Below are 20,427 nucleotides of genomic sequence, written 5' to 3'. Positions count from 1 at the left end.
TAGCCATGTATGGAAGTGAAACATGGACGATAAGTATTTCGGACAACAAGAGAATAGAAGCTTTCGAAATGTGGTGCTACAGAAGAATGCTGAAAATTAGATGGGTAGATCACATAACTAATGAGGAGGTATTGAATAGAATTGGGGAGAAGTTTGTGGCACAACTTGACTAGAAGAAGGGATCAGTTGGTAGGACACGTTCTGAGGCATCAAGGGATCACGAATTTAGTATTGGAGGGCAGCGTGGAGGGTAAAAACCGCAGAGGGAGACCTAAACAGATTCAAGAGGATGTAGATTGCAGTAGGTACTGGGAGACGAAGGAGCTTGCTCAGTATAGAACAGCATGCAGAGCTGCATCAAACCAGTCTCTGGACTAAGACCACAACAACGACATATATGGAAATGATGTCTTTATACACATTGATTGGAAATTTATTAAACACAATGCAAAAGCTTGTGCTGAATAACTCAAACAATGTTAGAAACGAAGAAAATTTTAGTGATTCTGGAGAAATCTCAAAGGGAGTCCTGTCGTACTCACTTTTAGGTCAACTCCTGTCCCTATGGCAGGAAGACATCACGAGGTTGAAAGCGACGAGGCAGATTGCGCTAGAATAAAACGTCAAAGAGGTTGGCTGGATAAGACATATACTTTCGCGCCACTAGCCCATAAACAAATGTACATGAAGTATGTTTTATCTCCGAAACGATTCGGTTTAGGACAAATACTGGTATGAAATTTTTGCGTCAAATGAGCGTTCCTGCCATGCCACAGAATACAGACCGTTCCTCCTGGGACACCCTAGTTACCATAAAGTTGTTTGTAAAACTTTTGCAAGGTTAGTGACAAGTAACTTCATGATAGAGAATTTGCACTGTAATAGAGGTTGTAATGTCTCTTGCACCGGTCTCTCCGCGATATTTTCAGATATTTTATAAATTATATAACTCAGTACAAATCACGAAATATCTCTTCTTATCTTACCGATTCCTAAACTTTAATATACGATGATTATCAATGCAAATTAGTTTTAACCGCTAATATTCCTTGGAGCGTCCATTTACTCTATGGGATAGCTTCTCAGCTATCTGTTTTCTCTTACGAAAAGAATGAAGGAGTGCTTGCCGATTACCCGTGAAATAAGGAGGATGTATATGTATGTATTGTTGAGCTAGTCGCCATCTTGATGAGATTCTGTATGAGAAGGAATTTAATACATGGACTAAACTAAAGTAAGTGTGTTCGCGTATTATTTAACTGATTATTATTGACAGTGTCTGCTTACTACGCTGTGATGCACGGAATCAGTGGGGAAGGTCTGATATCCAGTTTATTACTTCTGATAAATAGGCTAACACGGTCTTACCAGCAGATCTCCGGTCTTCCCCATGTGATTACCGGAAGTTAATAATTATTACAAATGTTTTCAGGCGATCGACTGACAATTTTCGTCGCACCGAGACTTTGAAATTGCTTCAGTGCCTTATGGAATTTAAGTTAAGCTCAATTTAATCGGGATCAGTATTGAACTGTGTGAATGTGATAAGCCTGCTTTGTGAATGAAAATTCCCTTAATATACGCGTGTTTTTTACTATGATGATCAGTGAAGGTAAATCAGGCCGGTGTGAGAGAGGTTTTTAAATTTTAGATCCCACACAAATTAATTAAATTAAACGCAGACACTGTTCGCTAATTAACACAAACTTTGGTTCGATGCGGCCCGCCACGATTTCCTCTCCTGCACCGACCTCTTCATCTCAGAGTAGCGCTCGCAACCTACGTCCTCAATTATTCGCTGGATGTGTTCCAATCTCTGTCTTCGTCAACAGTTTTTACCCTCTACAGCTCTGGACTGAAGTCCACAACAACAACAAACATTATTGTTAAAGTCGTGTGTGTCACGGTCGTAACGGGGGAGGGACTGTAACACGTTACAGTCTCGCTCTCCCCACCCAGTCATCCGCACCGCACAGGAAGGGAGACATTCCAGAAGGTCTGGGTCAACAGCAGCGGCGGATTGCGGTGTCCATTTACCAGGCAACCGCGCTGGTATATTTCAGCCGCCAGGCCGGCTTTAATGACATCGCCGGCTGCTCCGAGACCGCCGTAAAGCTTATCAGCAGCGGCGTCAGAGGCCGCGCGCTCGCGATACGCCCACTGGAGCCGGGGCGGGCGTTCGCCGTCCACCGCGTCAGCCATGCGTGTCCGACAGCGAGCTCTCCGCCGGGTTCCCAGCTGGCTGGCATTATGCGCGCGGCGCGGCTGCGTTTCGTAACTCGGACACGTCCGCAGGTGCAGCGGCGTCGCTGTGAGAACGGGCCCGGTCTTCCCGCCGCCGCCGCCGCCGCCGCCGCCACTGCTGTCCTGGTTGGAGGTCACCCGCGGTTTCCGTGTTTTGCTGCGGCGAGCGCTCGCGGCCGATCTCTCGCCAGTGCCCCGGGCGACGGCGGCCAGTCAGCTGTTGAGCTGCCGCTAGGGACGGACGTCTCTCCCGCGGCCCACACCGCGCCACGCCTCAGGCCAGCTGACAGCCTCGCCCCACAGTGGTCAGTCGCCCGCCGAGCCGCGCTCCACCGCGCCTGTGGTGTCGCACTGCCTGTGGCCGACGTCCGCGGAACCCGACCCAACCATGTGAGTACCAGCCTCGTTCTGCGGATCCACTGTACTTGCGTCAACTGTTCTCTGCCTGCTTAGCTGGGCGGTAACGTGCTCGCCTGCCATGCAAGCGGGCCCGGGTTTGATTCCCGGCCGGGTTGGAGACTTTCTCCTCTCGAGGTTTGGCTGTTGTGTTATCATTTCATCGCCATCACCGGCGCGCAAGTCACCCATGTGGCGTCGAATGCAGTTGGCGGACGAACTTCTCCGAATAGGGGGCTCCCAGCCACCGATGCCATAGGCTCATTTCCATTGTTTTGTGTCAACTGTTGACACTTGATGGTCCTTTACCTCAGGTTCACTACCAGACCTGTCCTGTGACAGGCTGGGAGTCTGCCACCCTTCCCTACCCCCTCCTCCCCCCAACCTCCTCCTTCTCCACCTAAATCTGGCGACCAAACTGTTTATAGCACACAGCTTGACTTTTAGTCCGCAGCTCGTGGTTTAGCGGCTAGCGTTGGAGCCTCTGGGTTACGTTGTCCCGGGTTCGATTCCTGACCCGGTTGGGGATTTTATCTGCCCAGTGACTGCGTGTTTGTGTTGTGCTCATCACCATTCGTGAAAGTGGCTACATAGGACTGTGTAAAGACTGGGATGAGTGCGGGGTTCAGCGCCTCACAAACCAATCATCATCATCATCATCATCATCATCAACATCATCCACATCAACATCAACTTGACTTTTGGATTATTCTACAAGGTGACATCTCCACCCAAATCTTGGTTCTGGCGACTGTTCATAGCACAGCTTGACTTCTATTCCGCAGCTCGTGGTTTTGTGCCTAGCGTCAGAGCCTGTGGATGACGTTGTCCTGGGTTCGATTCCTGGCCCGGTTTGGGATTTCTCTGTCCAGTACTGCGTGTTTGTGTTGTCATCACCATTCGTGAAAGTGGCTACATAGGACTGTGTAAAGAGTGGGACTTCGTACAAGTGGTGATGACCCCGAGTTGAGCGCCTCAAAAACCGATCATCATCATCATCATCATCATCATCATCATCATCATCAACCACATCACCTTACCTTTTAGATTATTCTACAAGGTGACATCTCCACCCAAATCGTGGTTCTGCGACCAACTGTTTGTAGCACTGCTTGACTTTTAGTCCACAGCTCGTGGTTTGGTGGCCACCGTTGCAGCCTCTGGATTACGTTGTCCCGGGTTCGAGTCCTGCCCCGGTTTTGGATTTTCTCTGCCCAGTACTGCGTGTTTGTGTTGCTCTCATCACCATTCGTGAATGTGGCTACATAGGACTGTGTAAACAGTGGGACTTTGTACAGGTGTTGATGACCACGGAGTTGAGCGCCTCAAAAACCGATCATCATCATCATCCACCACCACCACCACCACCACCACCACCACCACCACCACCACCACCACCATCAACTTTACTTTTAGATTATTCTACAAGGTGCCATCTCCACCCAAATCTTGGTTCTGGCGACCAAGCTGTTTATAGCAGCCGGCCGCGGTGGTCTCGCGGTTCTAGGCGCGCAGTCCGGAGCCGTGCGGCTGCTACGGTCGCAGGTTCGAATCCTGCCTCGGGCATGGATGTGTGTGATGTCCTTAGGTTAGTTAGGTTTAAGTAGTTCTAAGTTCTAGGGGACTAATGACCACAGCAGTTGAGTCCCATAGTGCTCAGAGCCATTTGAACCATTTGTTTATAGCACAGCTTGACTTTTAGTCTGCAGCTCGGGGTTTAGTGGCTAGCGTAGCAGCCTCTGGATGACTTCGTCCCGTGTTCGATGCCTGGCCCAGTTGGGGATATTCTCTGCCCGGTACTGCGTGTTTGTGTTGTCCTCACCACTCATGAAAGTGGCTTCATAGGACTGTGTAAAGAGTGGGACTTCGTACATGTGATGATGACCGCGGAGTTGAGTGCTTCACAAACCGATCACCATCATCATCATCATCATCAACTTGACTTTTAGATTACTCTACAAGGTGACATCTCCACCCAGATCTTGATTCTGGCGACCAAACTGTTTATAGCACAGCTTGACTTTTAGTCCGCAGCTCGTGGGTTAGTGGCTAGCGTTGCAGCCTCTGGATTACGTTATCCCAGGTTCTGTGCCTAGCCCAGTTGGGGATTTTTCTCTGCCTGGTACTCCGTGTTTGTGTTGTCGTTATCACCATTCGTGAATGTGGCTACAGTGGACTGTGTTAAGATTGGGACTTTGTGCGGGTGGTGATGACAGCACAGTTGAACGTGTCACAAACCGATCATCATCAACCTGACTTTTAGATTATTCTATAAGGTGATATACTGCCTGTGAATCATCAGTTTCTTCTGCCTGATCCCCACCGCCTCAGCCGGCCGCTGTGGCCGAGCGGTTCTAGGCGCTTCTGCGGAACCGCGCTGCTGCTACGGTCGCAGGTTCGAATCGTGCCTCGGGCATGGATGTGTGTGATATACTTAGCATAGTTAGGTTTAAGTAGTTATACGTCTAGAGGACTGATGACCTCAGATGTTAAGTCCCACAGTGCCTAGAGCCATTTGAACCACCGCCTCAACAAATTTTAAGAATCATTAAGAATTTGATTTCACATAAAGGATATTCATAATTTAGCCGAGCAAAAGCTTTTAGTGAGCAAAAGCGTGTAATAAGACGCGTTTGTGGTGTAAATTCAAGAACACCCTATATAAATCAGTCCAAGGAACTTTGTTTTCCAAACACTGCTTCTCAGTGTATTAATGACTTAATGAAACTTCTTGCAGGTAATACGCCTCTATTTCCAACCGGTAGCTTAATACACAGTATCAATACCAGAAATTAAAAAAAATCGACATTGAGGCATAATATTCAGGAACACATTAATGAAATAACGGTAACCAAAATATACTTGGTTTGGGATACAGTAAAGTTTGAACTGCGTTTGAAAGATTTTCTGATAGCCAACTCCTTCTTCTCTATAGACGAATATCTAAACTGGGACTATTAGGGCGGCTTGAATAACAACAGCTCTTAGAGATTTCGGTTTGGACAGCACTTGGTCACAACAGTCAAAATTGTTTTTTGCCTCTGAGCACTATGAGACTTAACATCTGAGGTCATCAGTCCCCTAGAACTTAGAACTACTTAAACCTAACTAACCTAAGGACATCACACACATCCAAGGCCGAGGCAGCATTCGAACCTACGACCGTAGCGGTCGCGAGGTTCCAGACTCAAGCGCTTAGAACCGACCGGCTTTGTTTTCTGTGTATCATAGATTTATTAAAAGTGTGTAATTATGTTTCATTCTGACAGCGTATTAGTTCTGTAAATATTAGCAGTTCCACTTTACTATAATGTATTCACTCATTTTGCCACTCTTGTGACAAATGATCTGGGTAGTTGGTATTATATTCAGGCGTTTTATGTTTTTTAGTTTAGGTTTCCTTGAGTTGTTCCGCAACCACGAAAATGATCTCATTTTTGGGTCTATGTAATGAAAACCGATCCTAGTGTAATCTAACGACGCTTTTCCACCAGTGTGTGCATTTTCTTTTACCTTTTTATTTGTTTCTTATTTTTCACGCTATCGACTTCAGTACCGTTAAGTGAGTGTACACAGTGTAGTAGGAAATATTGCAAGATGACGGCGTTTGATGACAGTGACGTGTTCAATTATACACGACACGCGATTTATACATTACTGACAGCGATCTAGCCACTTATGTTGCTAGAGACACACTGGAGAACGGGCAGAGCCAGAAACAGGTAATGTGGAAAATGAAAAAGGAAATTATACACAGTCTGATGGTGGATTCGTTAAGTCGGCAAACCTCTCTTTTTTTTTTCATCAGTCTACTGACTGGTTTGATGCGGCTCGCCACGAATTCCTTTCCTGTGCTAACCTCTTCATCTCAGAGTAGCACTTGCAACCTACGTCCTCAATTATTTGCTTGACGTATTCCAATCTGTGTCTTCCTCTACAGTTTTTGCCCTCTAAAGCTCCCTCTAGTACCATGGAAGTCATTCCCTCATGTCTTAGCAGATGTCCTATCATCCTGTCCCTTCTCCTTATCAGTGTTTTCCACATATTCCTTTCCTCTCCGATTCTGCGTAGAACCTCCTCATTCTTTACCTTATCAGTCCACTTAATTTTCAACATTCGTCTATAGCACCACATCTCAAATGCTTCGATTCTCTTCTGTTCCGATTTTCCCACAGTCCATGTTTGCCAATGTTATAAAGCGTATTATATTGGTCTGCACCATAGCTTAAATTTGAAAGTGTCAGTTTGGTGTTGGGTTCATGAAGCCTCAACGTGAATACGAAATAAGAGTATATGGTTACGGAGTCATATGTAGCGTTGATTTAGGTCTGAGTTATTTATAGTGATCTCATTACTACACACACACACACACACACACACACACACACACACACACACACACACACAGACTCAAGTTTTTTTCTACAAGAAATTCATCAGTGGAATAGGAACTGTTGGCCACCTAGACTTAACGGTGACCAACTCCTACTTTATTGGTGAATTTCCTAGTAAAAAGAATTGGTGTGTGTGTGTGTGTGTGTGTGTATCAGTTTGTGGGTTTACTAATAAAATGATGCGAATATTTGTGCAATTTGGCTTCTGTCTAATGGCGTACTGAGCTGTAGTGAAGCCCAACGTCTGTATTAAACTGGATCTAAACTTGAGATAGCCAAGGAATTTACATAACACTAGTCTGCTTTTAATTCGATGCGCTTCCCATACGTAGATACGTGCACTCCCCCGCCTCGCCCCCTACCCTCCCCCACACCTACCGGTCATGGATTTATACCAATTCTCCCCCTAATGTCTGATACATTACGAAACAGATTCGCATTTTGCGAATCCATATTGACGTCAGCTGGTCATGACAAATGTAAACTTGCGGAATTTTGTGCGGGACCGGGGCACGAACCCATATATTCTGATCGCGATAGGCTGGGAATCCGTTTTGGGGTCCCGGCACGGAACTAATTTTTATTTGTCACAAACAGCTGACATCAATCCAGATTCCAAAAATGCGAATCCATTTCACTATAATTCGAAATTGGAAATTTGTTGTAAGGTCTTATTGGACCAAACTGCTGAGGTCATTGGTCCCTGCGCTTACGCGCCACATAAACTAACTCATGCTAAGGAAGACACACACGCTCCCATGCCCGACGGAGGACTCTAACCTCCGACGGGGAGAGCCGCCCGGACCGCGACAAGACGCCTCAGACCGCGCGGCCGCAATAATTGCCGTAGTTGTAATCGTCGGAACAGTGTCTGCATCTTCAGACATGCATACCTATCTGAAGAACATTGTAATGTGAAGACAGAGACACTATATAAACACATTGTAGCCTTCATTGAGTATCTCATGGTCTTTTTTTCAGATTTCTAGTATGCTTCACGATGCGTTAATGATACTATCGCCCTTATTGATGTATAATAGGAAATGGGGGAGGGGTGACAGTGATATTGTTGCCAGAAATACCCTCCACCAAACAGTGCTAGATGCGCATGTAGAGTACGGGAAGTTAACGAATGTGGATGCGAAGTCGACGCTTTGGTAACATTACGATGTATAAGGTAGCCCAAACAAGACTACGAAGTAAATTCAAAAAACCTCTATTAACAAATTTCAGACAACAGAGTTCTGGTGAGGATTATGAACAAAAATCCTATTACGGTACTGCAGAAATGCGAAAGTGTACCAAAGTATGTTGTGGCCGAGCGGTTCTAGGCGCTTCAGTCTGGAACCGCGCGACCACTACGATCGCAGGCTCGAAACCTGTCTCGGGCATGAATGTGTGTGAGGTCCTTAGGTTGGTTAGGTTTAAGTAGTTCTAAGTTCTAGGGGACTGATGACCTCAGATGTTAAGGCACATAGTGCTCAGAGCCACTTGAACCATCTGTACCAGACACTTAGGTGTAACTTCCGGGAAGATTAAAACCGTGTGCCGGACGGACACACTATCTCAGGACCTTTGATTTTTGTGGGCAAGTGCTGTAGCATTGAACTACCCTAGCACTGTGCACGACCAATCCTCACAGCTGTACTTCTATTAGTACCTCATTTCCTACCTAGTGGCGCACACTACGTTGCAGAGTGAATATCCCATTCTGGAAACATCCTCCAGGCTGTGGTTCAGCCATGTCTGCGCAATATCCTGTCTTCCAGAAGTGCTAGTGCTGAAAGCTTAATAGGAGTGCTTGTGTGAAGTCTGGAAAGTAGGAGATGAGGTACTGGCAGAAAGTAAAGCTGTGAGGAGGGGTCGTTACTCGTGACTGGGTAGCTCAGTGGCTGAGGACTTATTTGGGAAGAGCAAAGGTCCCGAGTTCGAGTCTCGGTCCGGGAAACCAACATTCGTCCATTAATGCCCATGTATGGCATTAAGATAAAATTTTATAAGGAACCATCGTCCTAAGCCGGCCGGAGTCGCCGTGCGGTTCTAGGCGCTACAGTCTGGAACCGCGTGACCACTACGGTCGCAGGTTCGAATCCTGCCTCGGGCATGGATGTGTATGATGTCCTTAGGTTAGTTAGGTTTACGTAGTTCTAAGTTCTAGGGGACTGATGACCCCAGACGTTAAGTCCCATAGTGCTCAGAGCCATTTGAACCATCGTCCTAACGTTAGGTGTTGATCCTGGAACCGAGAATACAATGAAAAGAATAACTAAATTGTACCATATGCGGGCGTTAATGGACGAATGTGGGATTCCACTGTTATGGTTAACTGTAGAGACTGTCTCACTTCAAGAAATTCATAACCGGTTGCTGTACCAGTCGCCCTGTACGGAATAGAACTAATTAAAAAAAAAATGCGGCGTTGGATTGATATGCAGCAAAACTCGATGTTTTGAACAAGCTGGAAGGTGATAAGTTTCTTTTTAAGTTCATTTGTGATAACTTACATCCGTAGTGTATCCCGATGACTACGATAGGTTGCGAAGTGACTGATTATAGTTTTGAAACTCCAACGAATGACTCAGCATAATACGTTGCGAATTCCGAAGTAATATTTACTTCTCCGCTGAAAAAAAATCCCGTTTTTTGATGTTTGGCATTTTTAAGTTTTAACCTAGAGAGTGTTTAAAAATGTCTCACATACTGCTGCAAGACACGGTGTTATCAAAACTAGCAGAAAAGTTCCTATAATTGTATGCCCGGAAACCAATACCTTTTGACAGACGGGCAGAAGATCCGCAGTTCATAGTTTGCATTTTCTTAATTCAGGAGGCAGGTCTCACAAGGCATTCTACATCCCCTTGGATGATCTGCAAATCACACTTAAGTGCCTAGCAGAATGTTCACCTTCACAATATTTCTCTATTATTCCAATCTCGAACAGCGCACTGAGAAAACGAACACCTATATCTTTTCTTCAGAGCACCGATTTCACTTATTGTATGAAGGTCTTTTCTCCCTATGTAGGTCAAAATTAACAAAATGTTTTGACATTCGGAACAGAAAATTGGTATTGAAATTTTGTGATAATATTCCGCCGCAACGAAAAACGTCTTTGTTTTGACAATGTCCGCCCAAAATCCTGTATGATGTCCGTGACATTCTCTCCCCTATTTTTCGATACTGCAAAACGTGCTGCCCTTCTTTGAACTTTCTTGATGTACTCCGTTAATCCTATGTGGTAAGTATCCCACACAACGCAGGAGTGCTCTAAAAGAAGACGGGCAAGCGTAATGTAAGCAGTCTCTTGAGTAGATCTGTTACATATTCTAAGTGTTCTGACAATAAAACGGTCTTTCGCTCATCTTCCTCACAACATTTTCCGTGTGTGCTTTCCAATTAGAGTTGTTCGTAATTGTAATCCTTAGGTATTTACTTGAATTTCCGACCTTTAGATTTGACTGATTTATCGTGTAGCCGGAGTTTAGCGGATTCCCTTTAGCACTCATGTGGATGACCTCTCACTTTCTTTATTTAGGGTCAGTTTCCTATTTTTGCACGGCACAGATATCTTTTCTAAATCGTTTTGCAATTTGTTTTGATCTAAGTTTACTGGACGATAAACGACAGCATCATCTGCAAACAACCTAAGACGGGTGCTCAGATTGTCTCCTCAATCATTTATTTAGATACGAAACAGCAGATAGCCTATAACACTACCTTGAGGAACGCCATAAATCACTTCTGTTTCACTCGATGACTTTCCTTCAATTACTACGAACTGTGAGCTCTCTGACAGGTTCAAAATGGCTGTGAGTACTATGGGACTTAACGTTTGAGGCCCTCAGTCCCCTAGAACTTAGAACTACTTAAACCTAACTAACCTAGGGACATCACACACGCCCATGCCCGAGGCAGGATTCGAACCTGCGGCCGTAGCGGTCGTGCGCTTCCAGACTGTAGCGCCTAGAATCGCTCGGCCATCTGACAGGAAATCACGAATCTAGTCACATAACTCAGGCGATATCCCAAAAGCCACAATTTGACTACAAGTCTCTTGTATGGTACAGTGTCAAAAGCCTTCCGGAAATATACACATAAGGAATTAATTTGAAATATCTTGTCGATAGCACTCAACACTTCCTGTGAGGAAAGAGCTAGTTTGAGAGGAATGATGATTTCTATATCCGTGTTGACTGTGGTTCAATAGCCCGTTCTCTTTCAGAATCACATAGCAAACGCTTTTCTGGACAGATGTGAATCCTCGAGTAACTACGGAGCTGAAGCACAGTATCTCTTAATCACCAGGATTGTTATTGGCGGTGACAGATTCATAGTGCCATACACCTTACCAAAGAGATTAACAGGTGCTGTGTATCACAGATTTCTGCTCAATACATTCGCTGCGCTACTGCAACACATTACCTTTACAGAAAGTCGACTACCGAACCTTTCACATTGAGGGACACCAACCTATTTTCTCCGGATCTTGGGATAGTGCCACACTGCAACGTTCCATGGGCTATGGATTGGTCGAGGTGGCGCTCTAACGTTGCCTTCCCGTTCACCGGCCCTCAATCCCTTGGATCTCTGGCTATAGAAATATTTAAAGGCATTTGTACATTTCCCTTCCGTCGACAACGTGCAGTCCTTGTAGGAGTGTGCAACCAATGCATGTGGCGCATTTCGAATGGAGCCTGGTGTATTTGAAGCAGTACACGATTATCCGCTAACAAGACGACAGCATCAGAATGTTTTTGGAGGGACCACAACGCCTTTCGACTGTTTTGTGGCTTATTTAAGAACAGCCCAGTTTTCTGTCTTTTATACCTTTTCCAAATATTTGCTCAAAACAATAAATACGTACAGTAAGAACCACCTAAAATTTCAGAAGATGTAAAATGTCTATAATAATGAAATGGTTCAAATGGCTCTGAGCACTATGGGACTTAACATCTCAGGTCATCAGTCCCCTAGAACATGGAACTACTTAAGCCTAACTAGCCTAAAGACATCACACACATCAATGCCCGGGGCAGGATTCGAACCTGCGACCGTAGCGGTCTCGCGGTTCCAGACAAGCTCCTAGAGCCGCACGGTGTAATAATTAATTTAAATTGTTGTATAATTGCGAAATATGTACTTAAATTTTACGTCTTTAACATATATTGCAGGATGCCTAACATGTTGTCGAGCTCAACGTTGGCCATGAAATAAGAAAAATATTGGCTCCCCACGAAGTTACAGATGTAAAATCACCATCTTTTAACAGATCAGTAAATAATTGGGGGAGCATATTTAGTGAAATCAAGCTTACGCTGGTAAATAAAAGATGAGCCCATGTCCTTAAAACGTATTGATAGTGAAATCAAGCTGTATGAATAATGAAACAACTGAATATTAAAATTACAAAGTGTCAAATATATATGACCATTAATGTTAAGTATCATCAAAGTGTATGTAATTATCTTCGGGGTGCCACTGTGCACCATTATCTTTGCAATAATACATCGGATCGTCAACAACTTTAAGTGAACCTGCGCTAAGCTGGATGAGGAACTAAAGCCTAAAAGGAACGAAACAAAAGAAAATTCTAAGACAGTGAATCACACATAAGCGCCACTGGTAAAGTACGAGAGAAACAATGAAAACACGGGCGGTGCCGGGGATAGAGTAAATGGATGATGGCTGAAGAGTAATGGGAGGGATACAGGAATATATATTGTTAAGCCAAGACTCATAAAATTAAGAAAATTATGAAGGTTAACTGAGTAAGAGAGAAAGATGGTTCAAAAATGGTTCAAATGTATCTGAACACTGAGGTCATCAGTCCCCTAACTTAAAACTACTTAAACCTCACTAACCTAAGGATATGACACACATCCATGCCCGAGGCAGGATTCCAACCTGCGACCGTATCGGTCGCTCGGTACCAGACTGAAGCGCCTAGAAGCGCTCGGCCACGACGGCCGGCGCGAAAGATGGGTTAGGAAACATATGCAGAGGGGGGCAGCAATGTCAAACGGCAATAGCGAGATGGAGAAGTGCGGAAAGCAGTGACAGAGGTTGATATATGTAGTAGATGAAGAGCAGGGCTGAATAAAATGACAGTAGAGATATGAGGGCATACTTGATTAAATGTTGTAGCAGGAGAAATCAAAATGAGAGTGGGGAGGTGGGAGAAAGCTGGGGTTCTGGATGGTGGGGGGAGAGGAGGGGGGGGGGGGGGAGGAAGGCAAGAAACTCTAACAAACCTGCCCAAAGTTTACGTGGTCTAACTGTATGCAATTTTTGCTCTTAGCAAATATTTTAAAATGGCATAAAAGGCCAGAAACCTGGATTGTACTCAAATAGACAATACAACAGTCAAATGGTGGCGTGTTCCTTTAACAAATACTGTATGACTGCTACTCAGCATCACCAAAAACTGTATAGCATCAGAATGCGTCGTCACCATATGCAGTTCTGCCTATAGCGCTTATTTCTACGTGACGGACACATGGGAATTAGAAGAGATAATGTACTATATTTAAATAGGTATTGGTTCCCAGACATGCCATTATAGGCACATTCCTTCTAGTTTTGGCCATTTCCTGTAGGAATAAGCCGCGCAGGGTAGCCGTACGGTCTAGGCCGCCTTGTTACGGTTCGTGCGGCTCTCCCCGTCGGAGGTTCGTCTTTGGGTTGTTGCCAGGTCATCGGTCTCATCGTATTAGGGAAGGACGGGGAAGGAAGTCGGCCGTGCTCTTTCAAAGGAACCATCGCGGCATTTGCCTGGAGAGATTTAGGGAAATCACGGAAAACCTAAATCAGGATGGCCGGACGCGGGATTGAACCGTCGTTCTCCCGAATGCGAGTCCAGTGTGCTAACCTCTGCGCCACCTCGCTCGGTGTTCGGAGGTTCGAGTCCTCCCTCGGGCATGGGTGTGTGTGTTGCCGTTAGCGTACGTTAGTTAAAGTTAGACTAAGTAGCGTGTAACCTTAAGAACTGATGACCTCAGCAGATCTTATCGAAAATTTCCAATTTCTGTAGGAATAGGCGACACTTGTTTCAAACGCCATTTATACTCGACGGCTTTAATAACATGAACGACCCTACTCAAAACTCCATATTCACGTAGGGAAACTAACACTTTATGTAAATCAGGTGTTGCTGTATGAGGACGTAGCTGCAACAGCGTTTATGTAGTGTTCAGGAATATTTACGTCGTTGATAACGTCATTGGTCAAAGCTGACGGAGTATCTGATTCTTCAATATGTTTATATCGGAGAAATTCGACCCGATACAGAGGGGTGTGGCACTGTTTCTTGTTGCCTAAAATCCGTAGGAGAATAGAAGGCAAGAAGGAAGGAAAGCTAGGATTTAATACACCGTAAGCGCCGATAACATTTGCGAGTATGACTTCGCGACGTACAAAAACCGCAGAAAATCTAAATCTTGTTCACCGAGTAGAGACCAGAATCGTTGTCCTGCAGAATGCGAGTCCAATGTCTTGGCACTGCGCTACGTTCATCGGTGCCAGCCATAGCCAAGGAGGGATGGTATTGGAGCGGTAACTTGCGGAGTAGTAATATAGAGGTAATAGTTGATAGTGGGTGAACCTTGAAACTAGCAAAGGTTCAATATCAGGGGGGTTTTCTGGTGCAGGGAGCTAGCTCCACCATACTACGTTGAGTTTACGTATTTAATTAGTTTCTTTCAACTTTTATGCTCACCAGTCACTCTATCAACAATCGTTCTGCCCATTATGCTTTCAGCCGGCCCCGGTGGCCGAGCGGTTCTAGGCGCTTTAGTGCGAAACCGCGCAACTGCTACGGTCGCAGGTTCGAATCCTGCCTCGGGCATGGATGCGTGTGATGTCCTTAGGTTAGTAAGGTTTAGGTAGTTCTAAGTTCTAGGGACTGATGACCTCAGATGTTAAGTCCCAAAGTGTTCGGAACCACTTGAACCCATAATACCTTCATTTTCAGTCTGCCCCTGGTTTTCTATGATTCTGTGATTTAAATTTTCATCTTGGTGTCAGGCAACTCACCTTCTCCTGTCTTGTTCAGTAGATGTACTGAGGGGGCAACAAATGAAATCAGAGGCCAACTAGCAGTGAAAAGAGGACTTAAGGTTCATAATGAGAAAACAGACATACAGAGATATGCTCATGAATCGCTGTGTCCAGTTAAGATACGGAACATTTAGGAGCGGCAATGTCGCAGACGGAAATCACCCCCAGGTCTTCCAGTAACAGGAAAAGTTAATAAAGCTAAAACAACAACAACAACAGTCTGAGACAAGACTGTTGCCCAATGCTCCCTGAACAATGAGCGACTGGAGACCGCAGGATCATACACTGAAGGCTTTCACGACCGGATGTTTCAGCTGCCGAGAATTCTTCCGGGGTTGTATGGCCGTGGTCCATGGAACTCTTCTATCCCTGACGTTTCTGGCGTTTCGTCCAAAGCTACGTTGGACATCTTCGGAGGTGCTCCTGGCTCAGCTCAACCAGAAGCACCTCCGAAGATGTCCAACGTAGCCTTGGGGGAAACGTCAGGGATAGAAGAGTTACATAGACCACGGCCATACAACGCGGAAGAATTCACCGCAGGATCCTTTGCTTAATTCGGGAGTAAAATTACATCAGATGGAAGATACAACATGATATTGCTAGCTAAATCTCACCGCTTTAACGAGAGAAGAAACTTTTTAAAAAGCATTATATTCGCCGTTGACGGTAGAAAGATTTTATTTTCACGACTGCTATGTCGGCCTTAAGGCCTTTATCAAGAGGTGTATTGCGGACGACAGTGCTTCAAAGTATGTCAAACATTAAAATCATCCTACTTGTATAAATGCTATTGCCATATCTGTAAGAGGACTTTAGAGTTTCGTATGTGATGAAGCACTGCGGTCTGAAGTACACAGCTTGATGAAGGCCTTAAGCCGAAATTGCAGCTTTGGAAGCAAAACCATTCTACAGTGAGTGACAAGTAAAATGTCTTTCAAGAAACTCTACATATTTATGAAAGCCAGCCATGAGGAGTCAGTCCATCTCAAAGACAAACATCTCAGAAAAGACCTCACGTACATCTACATAGATACTACGTAAGCCACCGTACGGTGCGTGGTGAAGAGTACCCTGTACCGGTACCACTACGTCATTTCCTTACCCGTTCCACTCGCAAATACGGAAATAGAGCGAGGGAGAAACGACTGTCTAAATGTCGGCGTATAGAAAGGAGTCGGCAGTTAGCTTCAAATTCCGGTTCGCTAAGTTAAAATCCTGACAAAACTCTACCATCTGGTGAGCAAGATGTATGAGACAGGCGAAATAACCTCAGACTTGAAGAAGAATATAATAATTCAAATCCCAAAGAAAGCAGGTGTTGACAGATGTGAAAATTACCGAACTATCAGTTTAATAAGCCACAGCGGCAAAATACTAACACGAATTCTTTACAGAAGAATGGAAAAACTAGTAGAAGCCGACCTCGGGGAAGATCAGTTTGGATTCCGCAGAAATATCGGAACACGTGAGGCAATACTGTCCCTACGACGTATCTTAGAAGCTAGATTAAGGAAGGGCTAACCTACGTTTCTAGCATTTGTAGCCTTAGGAAAAGCTTTTGACAATGTTGACTGGAATACTCTCTTTCAAATTCTAAAGGTGGCAGGGGTAAAATACAGGGAGCGGAAAGCTATTTACAATTTGTAAAGAAACCAGATGGCAGTTATAGGAGTCGAGGGACATGAAAGGGAAGCAGTGGTTGGGAAGGGAGTGAGACAGGGTTGTAGCCTCTACCCGATGTTATTCAATCTGTATATAGAGCACGCAGTGAAGGAAACAAAAGAAAAATTCGGAGTAGGTATTAAAATTCATGGAGGAGAAATAAAAACTTTGAGGTTCGCCGATGACATTGTAATTCTGTCAGTGACAGCAAAGGACTTGGAAGAGCAGTTGAACGCAATGGATAGTGTCTTGAAAGGAGGATATAAAATGAACATCAACAAAAGGAAAACAAGGATAATGGAATGTAGTCGAATTAAGTCGGGGATGCTGAGGGAATTAGATTAGGAAATGAGACACTTGCTCATTTGGGGAGCAAAATAACTGATGATGGTCAAAGTAGAGAGGATAGAAAATGTAGACTGGCAGTGGCAAGGAAGGCGTTTCTAAAGAAGAGAAATTTGTTAACATAGAGTATAGGTTAAAGTGTGAGGAAGTCGTTTCTGAAAATATTTCTATGGAGTGTAGCCATGTATGGAAGTGAAACATGGACGATAAATAATTTGGACAAGAAGAGAATAGAAGCTTTCGAAATGTGGTGCTGCAGAAGAATGCTGAAGATTAGATGGGTAGATCACGTAACTAATGAGGAGGTATTGAATAGGATTGGGGAGAAGAGAAATTTGTGGCACAACTTGACTAGAAGAAGGGATCGGTTAGTAGGACATGTTCTGAGGCATCAAGGGATCACCAGTTTAGTATTGCAGGGCAGCGTGGAGGATAAAAATCGTAGAGAGAGATCACGAGATGAATACACTAAGCAGATTCAGAAGGATGTAGGTTGCAGTAGGTACTGGGAGTTGAAGAAGCATGCACAGGATAGAGTGGCATGGAGAGCTGCAGCAAACCAGTCACAGGACTGAGGACCACAACAACAACGTTTTTTCAATGCTGTTTCTCGAAAAGAGCGACGTCATCCCTCCAGGGACTCCCATTCCAGGTCCCGACGCAGTTCCGTAACGTGTTGTTCGAATGCAGACTTTCTTGGCGAATCTTGATGATAAAATCTTCTCGGGTTAACACCCAAGACAGTGTCGTTGTCCGGCAAAGGTTTAGCAAGTTTCTTACTTGCCGTCTTCAGGTGAAGCGCTTGCAGATGATAAATAAGAAACTTGCTGAAACGTTGCCCGAGAACGACGCAGTGGCCTCAACACGAGACCTTACTACCGGTAACAAATCGAGCAACTCGCCTCTCAATTGCTTCAGTGTCTTCCTTCAATCTGACCTGGGACAGATACCAAACACTCGAGAAGTATTTTCCTAAAATTCTCCCAATAAATCTGAAGTGTACCATTCGCGTTCCCTACCACAGTTTTCCCACGCTCTGCAACGCTATTCCCAGATATTTAAATCACGTGACTACTTCAAGCACGGTACTGGTAATACTGTATCCCAAAATTACACGTTTCAGCTTCCTACTCATCCGCATTAGGTCAAATTTTTCTACTTTTAGGGCTAGCTGCCACTCATCATACCAACTGGAAATTTTGTCTAAATCGTCTGTAACTTCCTAGTCACTGAACTTCGAAACCTAGCCGTAGACTACACCATCATCAGCGAACAACCGCAGATTTCTGCCCATGCTGTGCACCAGACCATTTACGCACATAGGGAACAGCAGCCGTCCTATCACAGTTCCTTAGGGCACTCCTGGAGATATCCTTTTGTCTGATCAACACTCACCGTCGAGGAAAACATACTGGATTCTGTTACTTAAGATGTCTTAGAGCTACCCACACAACTGTGGACTTGTTGCATATGCTCATACCTTCGATGAAAAGAGTGTGCTGCTGCACGTTAAGTGAAACGTGGAGACTAGGAGAAACAGAAAAACATAAGATGCCTTCGAGAGGTGATGCTATCGCAGAACGATAAAGATTTGCTGGCTAAACAAGGCATCAAATGAAGAAGTGCTCCGCAGGGTGGAGGGGAAGAGAAACCGTGTCTCTTGAAGCTTACCAAACACTGGAGGAACACAGGGGTCGGTGTTTCATCTGACGAGACGTGGTTTCATTAAATGTATCATTGAAGGGTCGGTAGAGAAGGGAAGAACACAGGAGGAGGACAGACACTCATATCAACCAGATGCATCATGGCTACCACTCTCAAACGGATTATCGAAGACGAAAACGAAAAATGCATGCTTGATCTAAGACAGAGGTCAGGCCACTAATGACCTTCCGCGATTTTCGGGAAGCTGGATCTCACACTGGGGTATATGGATTTCTTTAAATCTATTTTAATTGACTAAAGCTTTCCGACTACTTTCTTCCATTTGTTAACCATGTTGTTTACGATATCTACTTGGTCAACATAGTCCGCTCCCTTAGCGCATCTGTCATGCAGAGAGGCCTGGTGCGATTCCCGACCTGGTCAGAGATTTTCTCCGCTCAGGGATTGGGTGCTGTGCTGTCATCATTTCATCATCATCATCATCATCGTCATCGACACGCAAGTCGCCGAGTATGGTGCCAAGTGAAAATATTTGCAACTCAGCTGCCCAACATCCCCATGTGGAGCCTTCTGGCCATGAATGCCTTACCATCATTTCATTGACAGAACATGCCGTTCCTCTTCATGATGTCCACAGAAAATTTCGAGATTTTTGTGTAGCATGCTCGAATTTGGTTACATACGTGGATTAATAAGAGGTGGTCAGAAACAGTCTCAAAAGCTTATAAGGTTGTTGCAGGGTAGGTTGTTCAGAGAAATAACTGTTTAAAAAAATCGGTAAGTTGCGCCATTTGCGAGTCAGTTAGCATTCAAGTTAGCCGACCAGGCCGTTGCCCGCCAGATACAACTGACGTTAAAATGGTTCAAATGGCTCTGAGCACTATGGGACTGAGCACATCTGAGGTCATCAGTCCCCTAGAACGTAGAACTACTTAAACCTAACTAACCTAAGGACACCACACACATCCATGCCCGAGGCAGGATTCGAACCTGCGACCGTAGCAGCAGCGCAGTTCCAGACTGTTGCACCTAGAGCTGCTCGGCCACACCGGCCGGCAAATTTGCGTCAGTTGTTCTCAGCGTAGACGATAGCGCACGAGCCTGCTCAGCCTTTGGCTCGAGTTCGATCCTTAATACAGTCTCATCTCCAACTTCTGTATCGCTCTCTTGTTCGGTTTTAGAAAATCCAACGGAGAACACATTTGGCGATACCGTCTCTGGCGGGCCTCTAGAATTTCTAAGCGCAACGGTCGGATTGGTTAACTTCAATACTAATCAATTTGGAAACGGCACAACGCATCGAAATTATTTCTTCACATTTAATTCTCAGCGCAGCCTACCCTGTAACACCAGTACAATCTTTTCAGATTGTCTCTGACCATCTTGTATAGCTAAACGCAGGCCTACGAATACACTCCTAAAACTGTAGTTCAGAGCATGGCGGAGGGTACGTTGTATGATTTTTTGGTCATTCCCAATCTTCTTACACTCCCAACTGAAGCGAACCTCCGCCGATAAGTACACCATGGCATTAACGGTGTGTTTACGTGCTAGTCGGTCGTATGGAAACAGCGCAGTAAAATGAGTCGACATAAAGAAGTGACAGAATAGCGGAAAACAGCTATACAGGGTGGTCCGTTGATCGTTACCGGACCAAATATCTCAC

General features: G+C 45.0%; 1 protein-coding gene across 1 annotated transcript in view; it reads left to right on the top strand.

Annotated features, from left to right (window-relative positions):
* Nucleotides 1-2,252: 2,252 nt before the first annotated feature.
* Nucleotides 2,253-20,427, top strand: part of LOC126293577 (leucine-rich repeat-containing protein 15-like) — a 146,927-nt gene continuing 128,752 nt past the window's right edge. The window contains exon 1 of the mRNA XM_049986852.1: nucleotides 2,253-2,634. Coding sequence (XP_049842809.1) covers nucleotides 2,633-2,634 — 2 coding nt within the window. The 5' untranslated portion in view covers nucleotides 2,253-2,632. The remainder of the gene's footprint in view (nucleotides 2,635-20,427) is intronic.

This window comes from Schistocerca gregaria, chromosome 10 (genome assembly GCF_023897955.1).
Source record: "Schistocerca gregaria isolate iqSchGreg1 chromosome 10, iqSchGreg1.2, whole genome shotgun sequence".
NCBI classification, from domain to species: domain Eukaryota; kingdom Metazoa; phylum Arthropoda; class Insecta; order Orthoptera; family Acrididae; genus Schistocerca; species Schistocerca gregaria.
The sequence above is the reverse complement of the archived record's forward strand: the minus strand, read 5'-3'. Positions and strand labels throughout refer to the sequence as shown.